General features: G+C 45.3%; 3 protein-coding genes and 1 pseudogene across 7 annotated transcripts in view; 2 read left to right on the plus strand and 2 right to left on the minus strand.

Moving 5' to 3' along the window:
- The first annotated feature begins 3396 nt into the window (after positions 1 to 3396).
- LOC129353669 (general transcription factor II-I repeat domain-containing protein 2A-like) lies at positions 3397 to 5158 on the plus strand (annotated as a pseudogene).
- Positions 5159 to 6054: 896 nt separating this feature from the next.
- pex3 (peroxisomal biogenesis factor 3) lies at positions 6055 to 9929 on the minus strand. Of its 2 annotated transcripts, XM_055022977.1 has the most exons (12): positions 9720 to 9929; positions 8952 to 9083; positions 8794 to 8875; positions 8253 to 8296; positions 8060 to 8181; positions 7690 to 7756; positions 7566 to 7620; positions 7320 to 7452; positions 7068 to 7138; positions 6879 to 7001; positions 6531 to 6627; positions 6055 to 6457 (listed from the first exon to the last, which is right to left on the minus strand). In XM_055022977.1, exons 1-12 carry the CDS (start codon positions 9790 to 9792, stop codon positions 6374 to 6376), a joined length of 1083 nt encoding a protein of 360 aa, XP_054878952.1. In that variant the 5' UTR covers positions 9793 to 9929; the 3' UTR covers positions 6055 to 6373. The 2 variants fall into 2 exon arrangements, with proteins under 2 accessions (XP_054878952.1, XP_054878953.1); XM_055022978.1 differs by lacking the exon at positions 6879 to 7001.
- A 1071-nt stretch (positions 9930 to 11000) lies between these two features.
- On the plus strand, positions 11001 to 13103 carry adat2 (adenosine deaminase tRNA specific 2). Of its 3 annotated transcripts, none has more exons than XR_008605038.1 (6): positions 11005 to 11322; positions 11642 to 11746; positions 11830 to 11980; positions 12165 to 12301; positions 12699 to 12771; positions 12979 to 13014. XR_008605038.1 is itself a non-coding variant. In XM_055022993.1 (6 exons), exons 1-6 carry the CDS (start codon positions 11227 to 11229, stop codon positions 13005 to 13007), a joined length of 561 nt encoding a protein of 186 aa, XP_054878968.1. In that variant the 5' UTR covers positions 11012 to 11226; the 3' UTR covers positions 13008 to 13103. The 3 variants fall into 3 exon arrangements, 2 of the variants coding, with proteins under 2 accessions (XP_054878969.1, XP_054878968.1); XM_055022993.1 differs by having other exon boundaries at positions 11012 to 11322; positions 12165 to 12271; positions 12979 to 13103; XM_055022994.1 differs by lacking the exon at positions 12165 to 12301 and having other exon boundaries at positions 11001 to 11322; positions 11830 to 11988; positions 12979 to 13103.
- Positions 13104 to 14297: 1194 nt separating this feature from the next.
- aig1 (androgen-induced 1 (H. sapiens)) overlaps positions 14298 to 22105 on the minus strand; it is a 22025-nt gene continuing 14217 nt past the window's right edge. For both annotated transcript variants that reach the window (XM_055022991.1, XM_055022990.1), the window contains 3 exons: positions 15252 to 15367; positions 14970 to 15136; positions 14298 to 14641 (listed from right to left, as the gene is read on the minus strand). In XM_055022991.1, coding sequence (XP_054878966.1) covers positions 14622 to 14641; positions 14970 to 15136; positions 15252 to 15367 — 303 coding nt within the window. In that variant the 3' untranslated portion in view covers positions 14298 to 14621. The remainder of the gene's footprint in view (positions 14642 to 14969; positions 15137 to 15251; positions 15368 to 22105) is intronic.

Genomic DNA, 22105 nt, shown 5'->3' on the forward strand with positions numbered 1-22105 from the left:
CAGAGGTCAGTTAGTGTTTATAGACCGGAGTTTATAGACAAACGGATTGGAGTTGGATTCAAATGGACTGGAACAAATAAATAAGGAAGGAGAGGAAAGAAGGTTCTATCATGAAAATAATCTCCCTCTTCATCATCATCCTCATAACAACTGGATGAAATCAGCAGCAGCCATTTATTCTCCATCTAATGACCCATCATGTGATTTGCTTTCCTTCAAAACATGAGAAGAATAGATCTAAACAGCAGCGGTTCTAATGCCCTCACTGCTTCATGCAGAGGTCAGAGGTCGTCTGGGCCTTAGACTGAAAACAACAACAGTGACTCCAAGTCATGCGGCGGTTCAGCTGTTTTCCTCCATCAGATGAAAGCCGTCTCATCTGACTCAGCGTTTAGGGACAGCAAGAATGACTCGGCAGTTTCTCGCTGCCATTCTGCTGGATCTGAAGCTGTAACGGCCCATTGGACCGGGTTCTGACCGGGGTTCTGACCGGGCCCACTGGACCAGGTTCTGACCGGGCCCACTGGACCGGGTTCTGACCGGGCCCACTGGACCGGGTTCTGACCGGGGTTCTGACCGGGCCCACTGGACCAGGTTCTGACCGGGTCCACTGGACCGGGTTCTGACCGGGTTCTGACCGGGCCCATTGGACCGCCTGGTCCTGCTGATCCTCTGGTTTCTGCCTCAGTCTGGGGCGTGTCGCTCTGCTTGTGATCAGAAATTCTCTGATATGATATTTAGTAAATAAAGTTCTTGGCTAATAAACTAAATATTTAGATTGGAAGTAAATGTTTAGCTTCCTAACGTTAGCAAGCTACAAATGTAGCTGTAAACTAAATATTTAGTTTGTAATATATATACTGTAGTTTGCAGTGAAACTACAGTATATATCAGTTTAAGTTTTTGTAACTTAGGCTAACTTTGAGCTAGCTAAAGTTAGCCAGCTAAATGTTTAGTTTCAACTACATATTTAGTTGGTCGCTAAATATTTAGCTTGCTAAGTAATAGAAATAAATTCTCTGTACATTTATATGTCCAACTCAAGATGAGCTTTAGCTTCTTCAAGTTTGCCAGCTGAATATTCATTCATTCTTTATTACTTTCATTCTTTGATTTTTTGGTGGCGTCGCCGTAAAGCGTTCCAGCTGAGTCAGCGAACGTAAACCTGGAGGAATGTGAAGCAATAACTTCCCTGAAAGTTAAGTGAGCAGAAGCAGGAGAAGTTTTGTCTGATTTCCTGTCACACAGAAACAGAAAAACGGTCCTGAAGCTTTTTTTCGGTTTCTGTATGTAATGTGTGGATAATCCGTTGTGTCATCGGCTCTTTGCTCTCATTTCTCATGTGGTCAGCAGCGTGAGCGAGACTCCGGGTCATTCAGACCCTGCAGACAGAAACTATTGTGTTATGGTGGAGATTCTGATTCAGCTCCAGGATTAAATAACAAAAACATCCCAAAATGTTCAACACCATTTATTAAATCATTGCTCTGAGTCACTGCCAGCTTTCTTTTAAAGGAGAAAGTCCTGCGAGTTGTTAGAAGGCGACCAGCTGGTTGAAAACATGAGGTCATGCTGAGTCATCGTCAGCCAGGGAGAAAGCGACGGCTCAGTTTGCAGAAGCATCTGTACCTGCAGCTGAAAGTGTCATCACTTTCAGTCAGAATGAAAGTGATGACAGAGCTGCTCCTTCATCACGCTGCCTCTGCTCCTCATCCTCACTTCTGGTTTGCAGCGGGATGAGGAAGCCGCTAATAATGGAAACCCAGAGGATCAGTAACGGAGTCCCACAGGGTTCTGCTTCAGGGCTCTGACGTGTTCCCCTCAAAGAAGGACAAATAGTGACTCTGGTCTGGTTCAACCAACTGGGGATGCTCCACTCGGACGTAAATCTGCCGTCAAGCTGAAGAGCTTCAGAGTGTTGAGAGAAGCATTAGCTTTGGGTAAATATGATGTGGAAATACAGTTTAGCATTAATTTATGCTAGATATCATGTTTGTACAGCATCTTAGCATTAGCTCCCACTAAATACTGTTATAGCTCTTTATACTGTTTTTGATTAGCACTTCAGGGTTAGCCTGCTTAACTTCCTGGAAATGTCCACTGGAAATGTCAGCAGAAGGAAGCCAGTGAAAATGTTCTGATGGACTTCAGAACCCATCGGACCAGAACCAGAGGACGACATGGCGGCCCAGATCATCAGACTGGATCCAATGCTCTACTTCCAGCTTTTCACCAGCTTACTTACTTTCAACTTCAGGCCACTGAGCAACAGTCCAGTTCTGGTTCTGGTTCTGATTCAGTCCAGGTCAGACTGCTAAATCCCATAAGCAGAATCCAGGTGCTCCAGCTCAAGCTCCACATTCAGTGCATTTCTTGTTAAATTCTCAGACTCACTCAAGGCCATTACTGGTGCACTTTTTCCTTCCACTCAACTTTCATGCTTCTATTCAGTCCTCAGTGACCAACCAAGGTTTATGAAGACAGAACTGACCGAAGGAAACCTGGAGAGGTGCAGAAAATGAGGCAAAAATAATCAGCAATGCTTACAAATGAAACCAAAGGCAGAAAGTTTGAGTCTTGGGTTTGAGTGACGATGCAAACATGAAGCAGGAAGCCGGAAAAACATTTCCTGTGGGGTTTTTCTAACTGGATTAAATGATGTGGGAGTTTCTCTGAACATGTTTTTGTGTGTTTTGAATTCCCGGCTGTTTGTTTCCAGTTCCTGTTGAACTTGTTCTGTTGCGTCCCGGCGGAGGGTTGCAGGTTCCAGCCGCGCCTTTTTCTGCCCCAAACCTAATAACTTCCACAGAACATCAGAGAACAGGAACACGACCTGGAGGAACGCCTCCTCGGTGGAATCTGGTCCACCAAACATCTGCAGAGTCGACATCAGAAAAGCTGCTGGAAGTTCAGCTGAGGAGGAAAATCTGGATTCCAGGAATCTGTAGGGAAAATTTCAGCTTCAGTGGAAAAATAAAGTTTTCCTAAACGAGAGGGCAGAGAGCTTACTTCCAGTTTCTCCAGAAAATCCTGGAAACAGACGAGGCCTCCAGCTTGTTTTGCTTCAGGCCCTTCATCAGCTCCTCTTCCTCATCTTCAGCAGCAGGTCCGGAGCTGCAGCGCAGCGCCCCCTGCTGACGCAGTACGGATTTATTGTGTGATTCTGGAGCATAGGTGTCAAACTCTGGCCCGCGGGCCAAATTTGGCCCGCAGTGTAATTATATTTGGCCCGCGAGGCTATACCAAATGATTCATCGTTAATACTACAAATCCCATAATGCCTTGCTGTTGTTTTGGCGCGTCAATCACGACGGGTCCCAGAATCGCCCTCTCCTCTGTGACAGTAGTTATAGCGATCTCAAGCTACAACTGTCACTGTGGAAACCCTTCCCAAAAATGGCGAAAAGAAAGGCAGAAAACAGGAGCTTTCTGGACAGGTGGGAGACAGAATATCTGTCTACATATGTAAAAGACAGACCTGTTTGTCTGATCTGTGGATTCAACGTGGCTATAAATAAGGAGTACAACATTCGACGACACTATGGAACAAAACACTATGACAAATACAAGGACCTGGACATGACTCAAAGGAGCAAGAAAGTAGAGGAGATGAAAAGAAGTTTGGTTTCACAACAGAATATGTTCAAAACAGCCACATCACAAAGTGAGGCTGCTGTAAAGGCCAGTTATATTGTGGCAGCAGAGATCGCTAAATCAGCCCTTTAATGAGGGAGAGTTTGTGAAAAAGGGCATGTTGAAAGTTTGTGACATCGTGTGCCCAGAGAAAAAGCAAGCCTTTTCAAACGTGAGCCTGAGCAGAAACACAGTAGCTGATCGCACATGTGATCTTGCCACCAATCTGTATGACCAGCTTATGGAAAAAAGAAAAGATTTTGTTGCATTCTCCCTTGCTGTGGATGAGAGCACCGACGCATCAGATACTGTTCAGCTGTCAGTCTTCATCCGTGGAGTGGACTCAAACATGTGTGTTACGGAGGAGCTATTGGGATTCAAATCAAAGCATGGCACAACCACAGGAAAGAAAATCTTTGAGGAGGTTTCCAAATGTGTAACTGAAATAAAGCTGCCGTGGGATAAACTCGTGGGATTAACGACAGATGGTGGACCAGCGATGTGCGGTGAAACAAGTGGACTGGTGGGCAGGGTCCGGGAGAAGATGCAGGAAGAGAACTGTGCAGGTGAACTAACTGTTTATCACTGCATCATATATCAGGAATCCCTGTGTGGCAAAGCCCTAAAGATGGAACATGTTATGACCACAGTAACTCAAGTGGTTAACTTTATAAGAGCCAAAGGTCTGAATCACCGCCAGTTTAAGTCTTTTCTGGAGGAGTGTGGTTCGTATCACACAGAGGTGAGATGGTTAAGCCGAGGAAAAGTACTGAACAGATGTTTCAAGCTGCATGAGGAAATATGTCAGTTTCTGGAAAGCAAAGGGAAGGACACAGCAGAAAAAGAAGTTTCTGTGTGCGACATCTCGAGCCATCTCGATGCGCTGAACCTGCAGCTTCAGGGGCGGGGCGCATCATTACAGACATGTACGCTGCAGTGAGGCTTTTAAAACTAAACTGTGGCTGTGGGAGAATCAGATGCTGCAAGGAAACCTTGGCCATTTTCCCTGCTGCCAAACCATAAAACGCAGCTCTTTACCACCTTGTTTCCATGCGCAGAGTTTGCAGAAAAACTCAGTGTACTTAGTGCTGAGTTTCGCCGGCGATTTGCCGACTTTGATGTCCAGAAATGTAGGTTTGAATTACTCAGTAATCCCTTCGCAGTTAATGTGGAAAACGCACCAACCAACCTCCAAATGGAGCTAATTGAACTCCAGTGTAATGATACGCTGAAGTCACAGTATGATGCTGTGGGCGCCGCACAGTTTCCACAGTTCATCCCTGACACAATGCCTCAGCTCCGCAACCAAGCTGCTCAGATGCTCTCCATGTTCGGCAGCACTTATCTATGTGAGCAACTTTTCTCCTTGATGAAGATGACCAAAACATCTCACAGGAGACGTCTGACTGATGAACACCTTCGCTCGACACTGAGGATTGCCTCAGCTCAAAGCCAGAGCCCAGACATTGATGAACTGGCATCCAAGAAGAGATGCCAGGTATCTGGCTTGGGCACATCAGATTAGATCAGTGTGTAATGTTATGACCACAATAATTAACGTTTTCTTTATGCACTTTTTCTTGCTACTCCAAGACATGGGCTTGATTGATTTATTATTGTTATTTTATTTTTAAAATGATTATTATTTAAATTTTATTTAATAAATGAATGTCATTGATGGTTTTTTTTAATCTGATTGTGCATATCTGGACTATTAAGATATATATTGTATAATAATAAGTGTTGCTTGTTATGGGACATGGAGCAGTGCATCCCAGGATGCACTGCTCCATGTTTATTCTTGTTTGGGTCTATATTAAAAGGTTCATTTGTTCAATGCTGGCCCGCGACTTTGTTCAAGTTTTACATTTTGGCCCACTTGGTATTTGGGTTTGACACCCCTGTTCTGGAGAAACAAAGATTTAATGACGCCTCACTCTGACTGAAACTAGAGCTCAGGTTTATCTCCAGAGCTGTGAAAAGTATTCACACCCCTCAGATTTTGCCTGGTTTTGATTTTTTGTTTCAGATCGCTTCGTTTCCCCATGTGGATGAACTTTGACCCTTTCTGCTTCTAGATTCAGACACATCAGGAACGGCCTGTTTAACGACATGCTACTGCATCTGACATGGACTTAAGTCCAGACTTTGACTAGGCCACTCCAGAAGGTTCACTTTGATGTAGATCTGGAACTAAGGATTATTTAGTAACTTAATTATTCTGATCATTAATCAATTATTTTGACAATCGCATATGGAAATAGTGACAATAGACTCATTTTCTCATAATAAATGAAAACAGCTTTCCTCAGGTTTCTCATCAACACTAAGGGTGGAGTAGACTGCCCCCTTCTGGCCAGGATGTGAACTGCAGGCTGCAGAATTTATACATCCAAGAGAAACAAAAGGAGTTGAATGTAGTTTCCATGTTTAATTTAGATGTTTTATTAAATGTTTTAATCTTCAGAAGGTCTAAAACTTTCAGCAGCAACATCTGGATCCATAACAGACGCACAACAACCCAGAAACAACCTAAAATCATCCCAGAAGAGTCCGGCGTGGGAGATTCATCAGCTGTGAACGCTGCAGCAGCTAAAAGACTCCACTTCCCAGGATGCACTGCTCCCAGCAGCCTCAGTGTCCTCCAGCAGAGAGGGCAGGAATGTCCGGCTGGACGCTGCAGAGGCGTCAGACGAGGAGGGACCGGCGTCTTCATCACCGACTCGTTTCCTCCTCTTCCTCACTTCTGCAGCTCCTGCGGCGTGCTGAACGTCTCGTACACGATGGCGGCAAACTCCTTCACCTGGTCGTTCAGCAGCAGGTCCTGCAGAGGAAACGTCCGATTACCAGAACACAACCGGTCTGGGTTACCACAGAACCACCGGCGCCGGACCTACCTGAACAAAGTGGCTGGGAGTCTCACTACAGACGAAGTTGATCTGACCGTTGATGATGGGGATGATCTTGGCCAGCGGCAGGCTGACCACAGACAGGCTGGACAGAGAAAAACACCAGAGAACCAAAACGTTTCCCTTCAGATCAGCTGGAAAGAAGCTGCAGCTTTAATCCCTGAAGCCAAAAACTGATTCAGAGCTCTGGAAGATACTGACTGCTCATCAGGTCTCCCACACAATCTGACCTCAAACCATATTTATAACTGTTCCAGGGGCAGCAACAGTAGCTTCTCTAAGGTGCTGCTGTGGTTTTGGCATTGTCCAGGTATCCGCGCGCTGTCCGGTTCTGACCTGTCGGGGGCGCAGTTGGGGCCGGAGTCACTGACAGGAAGCCGGAAGAACTCGGCCAGGTTGTCAAGGAGACGAGAGAAGCCGCGGTTCAGACAGGCGCTGAGAACTTTGCTCAGATCTGGACTGAAGACAGAAACGCAGCAGGCGGTTAGCGTTAGCATTAGCATTAGCGCCGCAGGTGTCCCCCACCTGTCCAGCATGTCTCTTGTCTCGTTCAGCAGTCTGATGGTCACCAGGTCGTTCTCCGTTAAGCCGCACGCCTGCAGGGCAGAAACCCGAGAGTGAGGACGAGGCTCCTGATTGGACGCCGTCCTCAGCACAGCGACGACTTTCATTCTTCACATTCATATTTTTTATATCTGTAAAAGCTCAGGAAAGAAAGGCTCTGAAAAAAGTCACTAGATTAGTTACTAGTGGTTTTCTCAAAATAAAAGTGGCCACCTGGTCGGCGAGGACGTCCTCATCGCCCGCCAGCATGTAGGAGGACAGCGGGCGTCCAGAGTCCACCTCGGCTCGGATCCAGATCAGCTGCTGCTCCAGCTCCAGCAGGGACAGACTCTGCTTCAGAGACACCCTGGACACAGAGAGCAGGACATCAGGGACAGACTCTGCTTCAGAGACACCCTGGACACAGAGAGCAGGACATCAGGGGCGGGGACTCAGAGACGCTGACACAGAGACGTTTACCCGTCCAGGGAGCTCTGCACTGCCGTCTTCACCCTGGAGATCAGCTCCGTCAGCCCTGGAGAGACACGTGGATGGGTCAGAGGACAGACAAAGGACAGAGACTGGCTGGGGGGACACTCCCTACCGTCTCCTAGGAGATGCTGGATGCTGGACAGGTACTGCTGCTGGACGTCTGGAGGCGTCAGAGGACTCTGAGGGACAACAGACATGAAGTTTGTCCTTTAAACTCCCTGAAGAGAAAAAGTCCTGTGGGACAAGTCAAAGTGCTAAGCTAATGGCGCTCGCTGCTAAGCTAATGGCGCTTGTTGCTAAGCTAATGGCGCTTGCTGCTAAACTAATGGCGGTTGCTGCTAAGCTAATGGCACTCGCTGCTAAGCTAATGGTGGTTGCTGCTAAGCTAATGGCGGTCGCTGCTAAGCTAATGGCGCTCGCTGCTAAGCTAATGGTGGTCGCTGCTAAGCTAATGGCGCTCGCTGCTAGCAGGCCGTCCTCACCGCTGCGCTCTTCCCCACAGAGTTGTCCAGGTACAGGTATCCCCCGATGATGTTGAGCTGCACCCTGAGGAGAACCACCAACATGCAGGTGCTGTAAACGGCCACGATGGTCCGGGTGAAGCCTGAGGAACAGACGCCATGTCAGGATCAAACACCTCGGCTTTACTCCAGAAGAAACGTTTCAAACTCTTACTGATGATCTTTAAATCCTCCCAGATCTCCAGCTTGTTGGCCGGTCTGTCAGAGGAAAGAAAGAAGGGAAAAGAATGATTTCTGGTGCTCAGCAGTGAACTCAGAAGTGCGGATGAGCAATCAGCAGTGGGGGCCAAACTTCCACTGGAACGCTAATAACAGCTAATTTTTAGCTTAGCACAATAGACATTTTGCTTGAAAAGGAGAAGCTGTGTTAACATACTTAAATATTAGATATTTTCAAAAGCCTTAATTTACTTGGCTGTTTAATAAACTTTCAGTTTAAAATTGCTGTTAAGGTTTTGATTGCCAACTAACTTTTATATTCATGCTCTTATTTTGAAGGAGGGGAAGTCTGCAATTCTGCAGTTCTGTTTATTTGCTTTTCCCTCCTATAACTTTATTCCAAACAAGAAACACAAAGGCAAGCTATAAACATAAAAAGCATTAGCAGAACTAATGTTTAGGATTAGCACTGCAGCATTAGTGCAGCTAGCTGTCTAGTTAGCAGTGTTAGTCACTGGTGATCTGCTGTGACTCACTTTGTTTTCAGCATTGCTGTCAGACTCTCAGAGTTGAGCTGAACGACGATGGCCTCTCTGAGCGGAGGAAGCATCGACAGAACTGGAAAACAAAAACTGTAAATTCTTCTGCACCTTCCTGAAACATTTCCTCGTTGAAAATAATCTGGAGTTCTGACCCGTCATGTTGCAGGTTCTCTGGTTGCTCTCAAAGTGGAACTGCCTTCTGGCCTGGGCTATGTACTCGCTCGCTTCCTTCTCCTGGACCTCCTTGATCTTCTTCTGGGCATATTTACTGAGCAGGTAAACTCCTGGTAGGCAACCAGAAAACAGAACATGAACAAAACAAAACTATGACCCATCCACTGGGTGATATTCTGGATTGATTGAAGTGGTTTTGTTTTGTGAGACAGAATGATAAAGTTGTAGTATTCTATATTCTGAGCAGCAACCATTCGATCAGACAGAGATATTAATAGGAGTAGCAAAAGCAAAGGGTTAGGGCAAGCAGGCTTAGCAGAGCTGATGTGTCATCCAGGAGATGTAACTGTGAAATATCATCTCTAATAACAGCCATACAGAAACGATCAGAAGCATCTTTAGATTTGTTGCAACACTGACTGCAACAGGAGATTCTTTCTACCAACAGCATCAGTATCCACAACGACTTGTTCTATTTTTATCTGGTTTAAATTTAGTTTCTTCAGAGATAATGTGTTATTAAACTAAATTAAATGAAGTGCTACTATATTTTCAGTAAAAATGCCAGGAACAATGACATATGTAAGAACTTCCTAAGCCGAATTCAACATACAGTTAGATTATTAATAAAAACATATCGGTCCGTGCCTTTAGACTCCTATACTATCAAATTAAATATTTTTCAAAGGTTAAATGAACGGAGTCTGGTTTGTAGCTGCTGCTCGGCTGGATCAGTCAGCACCCACCTCCGACCACAGCTCCGGTGAAAATAAATTTCTTCTTGTGTCGTTTGATAAAATCCCAGACAGATGAAAACATCTTCGAACAGCTAAAAGTTCATAAACTAAAACTTCTCCGGGGTTTCAGCCTCTGCTCCTATTCACACAGTTAGCCGGACTGCAGCTCGGAGTCTGCATGCTAAAACTTCAGAGCTACGCTAACCAAGCCAAGGCAAAACATCCGGCTTGGAATTTCAAAATAAAACCCAATAATGTGATCAATTTTAAACTTAATTTATAACACACCTAGATTCGATTTCGGAACTTGAATCCGAGAACCACTTAAAAAAGTTGGTTTAAAAAAACAAAACAATTGTGTTTCTCGACTTTAGTAATAGTCTGCACAACAGTGGCGGAGCCAGAGGGGGGGCCGGGGTGGCACTTGCCGCCCCCAAAAGGCCCCTGGCCCCCCCTAGTGCCACCCCACTGGAAATGGTAATTTTAAAATATAATACTTATGAGATCGGCAAAGATTTGCCAGGAAAACTGTAATTTCCGACTGTCCCTGAAGGCAGCCCGATGCCCGACGCTGTTCATTGGTTAAACTGACATGTGGTTCCTGCTTGATCCAAAACACATCAACGGCTTTAGAGTTACACCGTCAGGAGTTTTGCAGGTATTTACAACATTTTACCGCTCAGCAGTAACCGCTGTTACCTTCCTAATGAGAGGCGGCACTTGCCATACATTTCTAAAAAGAAAACAAATGGTTGTGTACCGCTGCATAGTGCCTCGTTTATTATATTAGCAATGCTAGTGCTAATAGATCGTGTTTTAGACAGATTATTTTAACATGTTTTAGTGACATGCTGCCCTCTAATGTTTTATATCTCCCAGCTCTTGCTTGAAATGTGTGGTAAGAATATGTGAAAAACCATTAAGTTTTATAATGACTGAAATGTAAGTAGGCTATGTCATATTAAAGCTTTGAATTATAACCTAACTAATTAATTTTGAATGAAAGGAAACAAATATTTTTTTTCCCTTTCGTTCATCATTTGTATGGACCCTCTGATAAAGCCTTGCTCACCCTTTGGCCACCCCTTGAAAAAAAGCCTGGCTCCGCCACTGCTGCACAAAGAGATTTAACAACTCTGAATGTGTTACAGCTTTAATGGCTTATAAATCAGCAGAAATTCAAATAAACACTTTAATTTTGTTCCTTTTTTATTTGCATGAAACAACCCAAATTATAATTTACTAATAATTTCCTGCGTAGCTTCATAAACTGCGTCCATACAGCACATACTTCTGTTAGTTATTTTATTTTGTACACCAATTCACCTGTTTCCGGTTCAGGCTTTACGTCAAAGACGTCAGTTTAACGTAAGAGAGCGTCCGTCTCATATTATCCTCCCGACTGTCGGCGTGGAGCGCAGAAAGTTGCCTTGAAAAGTATAAAAACAGAAAATAAATGCTGCTTATTAACCGACGGTCTATCACCGTGGAGTGACGTCAGACGGCGTTGGTAGCCATGGCAACAGAAGCGGGCCGTAAAGCCGAGTTAGAGGCCGTGTTTTCTGTAAGTGATGAAGAAATGAAGAGGTGGATGTCGAGAGCTTTTGAAATGGTGAGTTCGACATATTTAACATTGAAAATGACTGAGTTTACCTGATATTTAATCATTAAAAAGGGATAGTTAATTAAACATAAAAATTGTAAAATTAAAAATATTACAATTTTATGATCAGGAAGGTCTTGATAAATCTGGGATTTAAATTATTTTTGGCGGGTTTCTGGGATATGAGATAGTTACATATACATTTAAATGTATTTAACCTTTATTAATATTAAACATAAACATTCAGAACCCCACAGGATGAACATACACATCCAGATTTAATATCTTTGTGTCCATGGTTTCCTGCTGTGTGACTGACCGTGTCCAGGCCGGAGAGGCTCTGCGGGGCGGAGAGGTTCCGGTCGGATGCCTGCTGGTCCACAGACAGGAAGTGGTGGGGAAGGGCCGGAACGAGGTCAACCAGACCAAAAACGTAGGAAACCTTTTCTTCGTCTCCTCTGGAAGATGGAGGCGGATCTGGCCGTGACAACAGTCCCGCGTGTGACATGCTCTCAGGCAACGCGTCACGCTGAGATGGTCGCCCTGGACCAGCTGCTGGACTGGTGTCGCCGTGGCAACCTGGACGTGAGGGACGTGTGCAAGCGAACGGTGCTGTACGTGACGGTGGAGCCGTGCGTGATGTGCGCCGCAGCCCTGCGCCTCATGAGTATCCTGGTGTGTGTCAGTGTGTGTGTGTGTGTGTGTACCAGTGTGTGTGTGTCAGTGTGTGTGTACCAGTGTGTGTGTGTGTGTACCAGTGTGTGTGTGTGTGTGTACCAGTGTGTGTGTGTCAGTGTATGTGTGTACCAGTGTGTGTGTGTACCAGTGTGTGTTGGTCTTTGACTCTCCAGACGTGCCTCTGGTCGTCTACGGCTGCAGCAACGAGCGATTTGGAGGCTGCGGCTCGGTTCTGGACCTCTCCTCTGCTGAGCTTCCTGACACCGGGACGACCTTCAGGGTCAGAATCACACTTCACCTCTGACCCCAGGTCAACCTGCAGGGTTCTTGGTCTTTACATTTGTGTTTCCAGAATTTGACGATGCCACCATCTTGAATCCTTCCTTTATCTCCTTCCCTGTCTTTCCTTGCTCTTTATGTTCTTCCTTCTTCACTCATCTCCTTCATTCCTTCTGTCCTTTTCTTCCTCATGTCATTCATTCCTTGTTGTTGTTCTATCGTTGCTTCCTTTCTCATGTTTGTCTTTCTGTTCATGTTTGATCATTTTCTTCTTTCTTTCTTTTTCTGGTTTCCTTTGTTCCTTTCCTTCCTAGTTTAACATGAAAAAAGTCTGGAAAAGGTCAGAATGTGAGCATTGTGTTGTTTGTCTGACTGTGTGTGTGTGTGTGTGTGTGTGTGTGTGTGTGTGTGTGTGTGTGTGTGTTCAGTGTGTTCCAGGTCACAGAGCAGAGGAAGCTGTTGAGATGCTGAAAACTTTCTACAAACAGGAGAATCCAAACGGTGAATAAAACGAACTTTATATTTTTCTAGATTTTTTATTTTGCTTTTAATTTTTTATTTTGCTTTGTTATGTTTAATTTTATTGCCTGTAAATGAATCAGTTAATGTTATTAAATCTTTATTTATTCTGTAGATACACACTGAGAAGGTTTTATTTTTGCTAACCCTGGTTTCACCTTTGCTGTGAAAAACATTTTCTGTTTTCAGCCCCGAAACCCAAAACCAGGAAGGACTGACCTGCAGAAAGCTTCAGCTCAGTTTTATATTTAGTTATTTTTATGAATTAATAAAAGCTGTTTATATTTTTGGAACAACGTTTCATGTCGTTTCTTGTTGTTCTATCAGTCGGCCAGCAGGGGGAGCAGTTTAACTGGACCTCTGAGGAAAATAAACCCGGAAGTTGCTGTGGATCATGTCGACATGTTTTCATGTCGGTTTTAGGGGAAAATGTTAGAAACCATGAGGGCTCGATCAGCCGACGTTGATATTTGGAAATAAGTCATTCAAATAAAGATATTGCTTCCTGAAATTTGCAACAAAACCAAAACAAAACACAATCTTACAGCTTTTTTATCTAATCTCCAGTGCAAATATCCATTCATCTGATCGGGTTTCTGGATTTTTTATTGCAATTTTTATTTGTTTTATTGCTCAAAGCATCTAAATCATGGGAATTGATGCTGATGAAAACAGAACAGAATATTAAAATGTCTGAATGTGTCACCTCGCAGTATCAGAGCTGTGTGTTAATGAGACACACACACACCGCTGTTAACGAGCGGTGTGTGTGTGTCGATCTTGAGCCTCTGCCAAGAAGCAGTGAAGGTGAAGATGATGAGAAACTTCTCTTCTAGTTTGACTCTTTTTGCGCTAAAACCTGGTTCACAGTGAGCAGCGCTAACAGCTAGCTTACTAAACCAACCTCATATTTAGAGGATGCTAATGCTAAACCAATCTCATTTAGATGATGCTAATGCTAAACCAACCTCATATTTAGAGGATGCTAATGCTAAACCAATCTCATATTTAGAGGATGCTAATGCTAAACCAATCTCATATTTAGAGGATGCTAATGCTAAACCAACCTCATATTTAGAGGATGCTAATGCTAAACCAATCTCATATTTAGAGGATGCTAATGCTAAACCAACCTCATATTTAGAGGATGCTAATGCTAAACCAACCTCATATTTAGAGGATGCTAATGCTAAACCAATCTCATATTTAGAGGATGCTAATGCTAAACCAATCTCATATTTAGAGGATGCTAATGCTAAACCAATCTCATATTTAGAGGATGCTAATGCTAAACCAACCTCATATTTAGAGGATGCTAATGCTAAACCAACCTCATATTTAGAGGATGCTAATGCTAAACCAACCTCATATTTAGAGGATGCTAATGCTAAACCAACCTCATATTTAGAGGATGCTAATGCTAATCCAATCTCATATTTAGAGGTTGGTTTAGCAGCTCTAGCAGAGGGAGATCTGACCCAGTTTGAGCGACCAGTAAAGACCCATGCTGCAGATTAGTTCAAGCTTTATTTGCACCTTAAAACAACCACAAGTATCGTCCAGAAATGCAGTGTGACGATGAGATGGAGGCTGATTTGTTGTGCAGGAATCGTTGGCTCCGGCTGGTGAGAAGCCGTTTGGGTTTCCTTCCAGAACTCATGCAGCCGAACATTCAGAGCAAAACGACACAAAGACACAAAAACAACAACAGAGGATTCATCGTCAAAGGTTCACTGATGATTACTGGTTCTGCTCCTCAGCTGGTCTGCTGCCGGTCCAGCGAAGTTCTGGCTTCAGCGAGGTCCGCAAAGCGGCTATGGAGGCAGAGGAGGTCACTCACCTTTGACCTTTTCTGAGAGGAAGAGGCAAAGTTTTTGTGAAAACGGACCGTCAACATCAGGAGACTTGGATTAATGAGGACATGTTTTGTGTCATCATTTTTGAGAACATACTAAAGTTCTAGAAGAACCACAACGACCCAAACATCTCCAACGCAATGTGTGTGTCTGTGTACCTGTACCTGTGTGTGTACCTGTGTGTATGTGTGTGTGTACCTGTGTGTGTGTGTACCTGTATGTATGTGTGTGTGTGTACCTGTGTGTGTGTGTACCTGTGTGTATGTGTGTGTGTACCTGTATGTATGTGTGTGTGTGTACCTGTATGTATGTGTGTGTGTGTACCTGTGTGTGTGTGGTCCCAGATGTATCCATTGAGGATCTCTCCCAGGACGTACATGATGCAGATCACGGCCGTCATGGTGCTGAAGAAAGCGACCCGAGCCAGTGGCGCGATGCGTTCAAGGACCGGGTAAACCCAGACACCGGTCACCTGGTGGACCCAACACGTCCTGGAAGGCCAGAACCAGGGTTTACCAACAAATCTGGACTTCAACAACACATCATCTGTAAGACGCAGCAGAACCAGTGGATGTTCTGGAGGAATGTTCTGGAGTGACCCGTTACCAGAGAATGTATCCGACGCCGAACAGGCAGACGGCGGCCAGCCCCCAGGACCGGCGGGGGTAGCTGTGGTGGGTGGTCCGCATCTCGATGATGATAAAGGGAAGAACGGTGGTGTGCTGGAGAGACACATGGAGCAGAACATCAGTACAGGTTCTACGGAACCGGGTTTGGTTGCCCTGATGACGTCACGACGAACAAGAACCAATCAAATCACTGATCCAACAGTGCAATAGTCGGGGTTCAGAGCTGCAGAGCGTCGGCCATCTAGTGGCCACAAAAGGAATTACACCTGAACTCATTAATGCAGCTGCAAACACACAAGAATCACTAAACTTTGAAAATTTGTTTATAATGTTTTATTTTGATTAAATGTTATTACGAATCATTTTAGCATGTATTTAGTTTGAATTTAAATTAATTACATTTATTTGCTTCTTTTAAATTAATTCGTTTAATAATTTTTTTCCAATTATATTTTTATTATTTTATTTATTGTGTTTTAAATGTTTTCAATGTGAATTATTTGTTATTTTTGTTTTAATTTAAACCATTTAATTTCATTGTCATTTAAATCAACTAAATATTCTAAGTTTAATTTGTTTTGAAATAGAATTACATTTAATTAGATTTAATTGAGTGTAATTTATTTTTTTGTTGAAGTTTCCCTCCCAGAGAAATCCCCAGAGCCTTGGAGGTTTGGGCCAGAACCGGGACAGGGATCCATGTCTCCTCTCATGACCTTGGAGGTCAAACATCTTCCTGAAACTATAGAATCAGCAGCGATCGGGTTCCAGATCCCCGTTGTCTAAACCCTTCTGATCTCAAAGCTACACCTGGTTCTGGTTCCGATGCACCGTTTGGACTCCAGAACTTTAATTTTGCTCTGATGAAGTCATTCTGTTCTCCTGGAACTTCATTCAAACTGATGAAATCCTCAGTTTTATCTGAGAAAAGCAAACAGCTAAAAGAGAAACCTCTATGTGTGTGTGTAGGTGTGTGTGTGTGTAGGTGTGTGTGTGTCTAGGTGTGTGTGTGTGTAGGTGTGTGTGTGTAGGTGTGTGTGTGTCTAGGTGTGTGTGTGTGTAGGTGTGTGTGTGTAGGTGTGTGTGTGTGTAGAGTGTGTGTGTGTAGGTGTGTGTGTAGGTGTGTGTGTGTAGGTGTGTGTGTGTGTGTCTAGGTGTGTGTGTGTGTGTCTAGGTGTGTGTGTGTCTAGGTGTGTGTGTGTGTGTCTAGGTGTGTGTGTGTGTCTAGATGTGTGTGTGTGTCTAGGTGTGTGTCTAGGTGTGTGTGTGTCTAGGTGTGTGTGTGTGTCTAGGTGTGTGTGTGTGTGTGACTAGGTGTGTGTATGTGTGTGTGTCTAGGTGTGTGTGACTAGGTGTGTGTGTGTGTCTATGTATGTGTGTGTGTGTGTCTAGGTGTGTGTGTGTGTCTAGATGTGTGTGTGTGTGTGTGTCTAGGAGTGTGTGTGACTAGGTGTGTGTGTGTGTCTAGGTGTGTGTGTGTCTAGGTGTGTGTGTGTGTCTAGGTGTGTGTGTGTGACTAGGTGTGTGTGTCTAGGTGTGTGTGTGTGTCTAGGTGTGTGTGTGACTAGGTGTGTGTGTGTGTGTGTCTAGGTGTGTCTAGGTGTGTGTGTGTGTCTAGATGTGTATGTGTGTCTAGGTGTGTGTCTAGGTGTGTGTGTGTCTAAGTGTGTGTAGGTATGTGTGTGACTAGGTGTGTGTCTAGGTGTGTGTGTGTGTCTAGGTGTGTGTCTAGGTGTGTGTGTGTGTCTAGGTGTGTGTGTATGTCTAGATGTGTGTGTGTGTCTAGGTGTGTGTGTGTCTAGATGTGTGTGTGTGTGTCTAGATGTGTATGTGTGTCTAGCTGTGTGTCTAAGTGTTTGTAGGTGTGTGTGTGTCTAGGTGTGTGTCTAGGTGTGTATGTGTGTCTAGGTGTGTGTGTGTGTGTCTAGGTGTGTGTGTGTCTAGGTGTGTGTGTGTGTCTAGGTGTGTATGTGTGTCTAGGTGTGTGTGTGTGTGTCTAGGTGTGTGTGTGTGTCTAGGTGTGTGTGTGTGTCTAGGTGTGTGTCTAGGTGTGTGTGTCTAGGTGTGTGTGTGTGTCTAGGTGTGTGTGTGTGTGTCTAGTGTGTGTGTGTGTCTCTAGGTGTGTGTGTGTGTCTAGGTGTGTGTGTGTGTGTGTCTAGGTGTGTGTGTGTGTCTAGGTGTGTGTGTGTGTCTAGGTGTGTGTCTAGGTGTGTGTGTCTAGGTGTGTGTGTGTGTCTAGGTGTGTGTGTGTCTAGGTGTGTGTGTGTGTGTGTGTCTAGGTGTGTGTGTGTGTGTCTAGGTGTGTGTGTGTGTCTAGGTGTGTGTGTGTCTAGGTGTGTGTGTGTGTCTAGGTGTGTGTGTGTGTGTCTAGGTGTGTGTGTGTGTGTAGATGTGTGTGTGTCTAGGTGTGTGTGTCTAGGTGTGTGTGTGTCTAGGTGTGTGTGTGTGTCTAGGTGTGTGTGTCTAGATGTGTGTGTGTGTGTCTAGATGTGTATGTGTGTCTAGGTGTGTGTCTAAGTGTGTGTAGGTATGTGTGTGACTAGGTGTGTGTCTAGGTGTGTGTGTGTGTCTAGGTGTGTGTCTAGGTGTGTATGTGTGTCTAGGTGTGTGTGTGTGTGTCTAGGTGTGTGTGTGTGTGTCTAGGTGTGTGTGTGTGTGTCTAGGTGTGTGTGTGTCTAGGTGTGTATGTGTGTCTAGGTGTGTGTGTCTAGGTGTGTGTGTGTGTCTAGGTGTGTGTCTAGGTGTGTGTGTGTGTCTAGGTGTGTGTCTAGGTGTGTGTGTGACTAGGTGTGTGTGTCTAGGTGTGTGTGTGTCTAGGTGTGTGTGTGTCTAGGTGTGTGTGTGTGTCTAGGTGTGTGTGTGTGTGTCTATGTGTGTGTGTATGTCTAGATGTGTGTGTGTGTCTAGGTGTGTGTGTGTGTCTAGATGTGTGTGTGTGTGTCTAGGTGTGTGTGTGTGTGTCTAGGTGTGTGTGTATGTCTAGATGTGTGTGTGTGTCTAGGTGTGTGTGTGTGTGTCTAGGTGTGTGTGTGTCTAGGTGTGTGTGTGTGTCTAGGTGTGTGTGTGTGTCTAGGTGTGTGTGTGTGTCTAGGTGTGTGTGTGTCTAGGTGTGTGTGTGTGTGTCTAGGTGTGTGTGTGTGTGTGTGTGTCTAGGTGTGTGTGTGTGTGTCTAGGTGTGTGTGTGTCTAGGTGTGTGTGTGTGTGTGTGTCTAGATGTGTGTGTGTGTGTGTGTGTCTAGTGTGTGTGTGTGTCTAGGTGTGTGTGTGTCTAGGTGTGTGTGTGTCTAGGTGTGTGTCTAGGTGTGTGTGTGTGTCTAGGTGTGTGTGTATGTCTAGATGTGTGTGTGTGTCTAGGTGTGTGTGTGTCTAGATGTGTGTGTGTGTGTCTAGATGTGTATGTGTGTCTAGCTGTGTGTCTAAGTGTTTGTAGGTGTGTGTGTGTCTAGGTGTGTGTCTAGGTGTGTATGTGTGTCTAGGTGTGTGTGTGTGTCTAGGTGTGTGTGTGTCTAGGTGTGTGTGTGTGTCTAGGTGTGTATGTGTGTCTAGGTGTGTGTGTGTGTGTGTCTAGGTGTGTGTGTGTGTCTAGGTGTGTGTGTGTGTCTAGGTGTGTGTCTAGGTGTGTGTGTCTAGGTGTGTGTGTGTGTCTAGGTGTGTGTGTGTGTGTCTAGGTGTGTGTGTGTGTCTAGGTGTGTGTGTGTGTGTCTAGGTGTGTGTGTGTGTCTAGGTGTGTGTGTGTGTCTAGGTGTGTGTGTGTCTAGGTGTGTGTGTGTCTAGGTGTGTGTGTGTGTCTAGGTGTGTGTGTCTAGGTGTGTGTGTGTGTGTCTAGATGTGTATGTGTGTCTAGGTGTGTGTCTAAGTGTGTGTAGGTATGTGTGTGACTAGGTGTGTGTCTAGGTGTGTGTGTGTGTCTAGGTGTGTCTAGGTGTGTGTGTGTGTCTAGGTGTGTGTGTGTGTCTAGGTGTGTGTATGTGTGTCTAGGTGTGTGTGTGTGTGTCTAGGTGTGTGTGTGTCTAGGTGTGTATGTGTGTCTAGGTGTGTGTGTCTAGGTGTGTGTGTGTGTCTAGGTGTGTGTCTAGGTGTGTGTGTGTGTCTAGGTGTGTGTGTGACTAGGTGTGTGTGTCTAGGTGTGTGTGTGTGTGGTGTGTGTGTGTGTGTGTCTAGGTGTGTGTGTGTGTCTAGGTGTGTGTGTGTGTCTATGTGTGTGTGTATGTCTAGATGTGTGTGTGTGTCTAGGTGTGTGTGTGTGTCTAGATGTGTGTGTGTGTGTGTGTCTAGGTTTGTGTGTGTGTGTCTATGTGTGTGTGTATGTCTAGATGTGTGTGTGTGTCTAGGTGTGTGTGTGTGTGTGTCTAGGTGTGTGTGTGTGTCTAGGTGTGTGTGTGTCTAGGTGTGTATGTGTGTCTAGGTGTGTGTGTGTGTCTGTGTGTGTGTGTCTAGGTGTGTGTTGTCTAGGTGTGTGTGTGTGTGTCTAGGTGTGTGTGTGTGTGTGTGTCTAGGTGTGTGTGTGTGTGTCTAGGTGTGTGTGTGTCTAGGTGTGTGTGTGTGTGTGTGTCTAGATGTGTGTGTGTGTGTGTCTAGGTGTGTGTGTATGTCTAGATGTGTGTGTGTGTCTAGGTGTGTGTGTGTGTCTAGGTGTGTGTCTAGGTGTGTGTCTAGATGTGTATGTGTGTCTAGCTGTGTGTCTAAGTGTTTGTAGGTGTGTGTGTGTCTAGGTGTGTGTCTAGGTGTGTATGTGTGTCTAGGTGTGTGTGTGTGTCTAGGTGTGTGTGTCTAGGTGTGTGTGTGTGTGTCTAGGTGTGTGTGTGTGTCTAGGTGTGTGTGTGTGTGTGTCTAGGTGTGTGTGTGTGTCTAGGTGTGTGTGTGTGTCTAGGTGTGTGTCTAGGTGTGTGTATCTAGGTGTGTGTGTGTCTAGGTGTGTGTGTGTGTGTCTAAGTGTGTGTGTGTGTGTGTGTGTGTATCTAGGTGTGTGTGTGTCTAGGTGTGTGTGTCTAGGTGTGTGTGTGTGTAGATGTGTGTGTGTCTAGGTGTGTGTGTGTGTGTCTAGTGTGTGTGTGTGTCTAGGTGTGTGTGTCTAAGTGTGTGTGTGTCTAGGTGTGTGTGTGTGACTAGGTGTGTGTGTGTGTCTAGGTGTGTGTGTGTGTGTGTGTCTAGGTGTGTGTGTGTCTAGGTGTGTGTGTGTCTAGGTGTGTGTGTGTGTCTAGGTGTGTGTGTAGATGTGTGTGTGTCTAGGTGTGTGTGTGTAGGTGTGTGTGTGTAGATGTGTGTGTGTCTAGGTGTGTGTGTGTGTCTAGGTGTGTGTGTGTGTCTAGGTGTGTGTGTGTGTGTCTAAGTGTGTGTGTGTGTGTGTGTGTGACTAGGTGTGTGTCTAGTGTGTGTGTGTGTCTAGGTGTGTGTGTGTGTGTCTAGGTGTGTGTGTGTCTAGGTGTGTGTGTGTGTGTCTAGGTGTGTGTGTGTGTCTAGATGTGTGTTTGTGTCTAGGTGTGTGTGTGTCTAGGTGTGTGACTAGGTGTGTGTGTGTCTAGGTGTGTGTGTGTGTCTAGGTGTGTGTGTGTCTAGGTGTGTGTGTGTGTGTCTAAGTGTGTGTGTGTGTGTGACTAGGTGTGTGTATGTGTGTGTGTCTAGGTGTGTGTGACTAGGTGTGTGTGTGTGTGTCTATGTATGTGTGTGTGTGTGTCTAGGTGTGTGTGTGTGTCTAGATGTGTGTGTGTGTGTGTGTGTGTGTCTAGGAGTGTGTGTGACTAGGTGTGTGTGTGTGTGTCTAGGTGTGTGTGTGTCTAGTTGTGTGTGTGTGTGTGTGTCTAGGTGTGTGTGTGTGACTAGGTGTGTGTGTGTCTAGGTGTGTGTGTGTGTCTAGGTGTGTGTGTGACTAGGTGTGTGTGTGTGTGTGTCTAGGTGTGTCTAGGTGTGTGTGTGTGTCTAGATGTGTATGTGTGTCTAGGTGTGTGTCTAGGTGTGTGTGTGTCTAAGTGTGTGTAGGTATGTGTGTGACTAGGTGTGTGTCTAGGTGTGTGTGTGTGTCTAGGTGTGTGTCTAGGTGTGTGTGTGTGTCTAGGTGTGTGTCTAGGTGTGTGTGTGTGTGTCTAGGTGTGTGTGTATGTCTAGATGTGTGTGTGTGTCTAGGTGTGTGTGTGACTAGGTGTGTGTGTGTGTGTCTAGGTGTGTGTGTGTCTAGGTGTGTGTGTGTGTGTGTGTCTAGGTGTGTGTGTGTGACTAGGTGTGTGTGTCTAGGTGTGTGTGTGTGTGTCTAGGTGTGTGTGTGACTAGGTGTGTGTGTGTGTGTGTCTAGGTGTGTGTGTGTGTCTAGATGTGTATGTGTGTCTAGCTGTGTGTCTAAGTGTTTGTAGGTGTGTGTGTGTCTAGGTGTGTGTCTAGGTGTGTATGTGTGTCTAGGTGTGTGTGTGTGTGTCTAGGTGTGTGTGTGTCTAGGTGTGTGTGTGTGTGTCTAGGTGTGTATGTGTGTCTAGGTGTGTGTGTGTGTGTGTCTAGGTGTGTGTGTGTGTCTAGGTGTGTGTGTGTGTCTAGGTGTGTGTCTAGGTGTGTGTGTCTAGGTGTGTGTGTGTGTCTAGGTGTGTGTGTGTGTCTAGGTGTGTGTGTGTGTCTAGGTGTGTGTGTGTGTGTCTAGGTGTGTGTGTGTGTGTCTAGGTGTGTGTGTGTGTCTAGGTGTGTGTGTGTCTAGGTGTGTGTGTGTGTCTAGGTGTGTGTGTGTGTGTCTAGGTGTGTGTGTGTGTAGATGTGTGTGTGTCTAGGTGTGTGTGTGTCTAGGTGTGTGTGTGTCTAGGTGTGTGTGTGTCTAGATGTGTGTGTGTGTGTCTAGATGTGTATGTGTGTCTA

This window comes from Poeciliopsis prolifica, unplaced genomic scaffold, assembly GCF_027474105.1.
Source record: "Poeciliopsis prolifica strain line A6 unplaced genomic scaffold, Auburn_PproV2 SCAFFOLD094, whole genome shotgun sequence".
Classification (NCBI taxonomy): domain Eukaryota; kingdom Metazoa; phylum Chordata; class Actinopteri; order Cyprinodontiformes; family Poeciliidae; genus Poeciliopsis; species Poeciliopsis prolifica.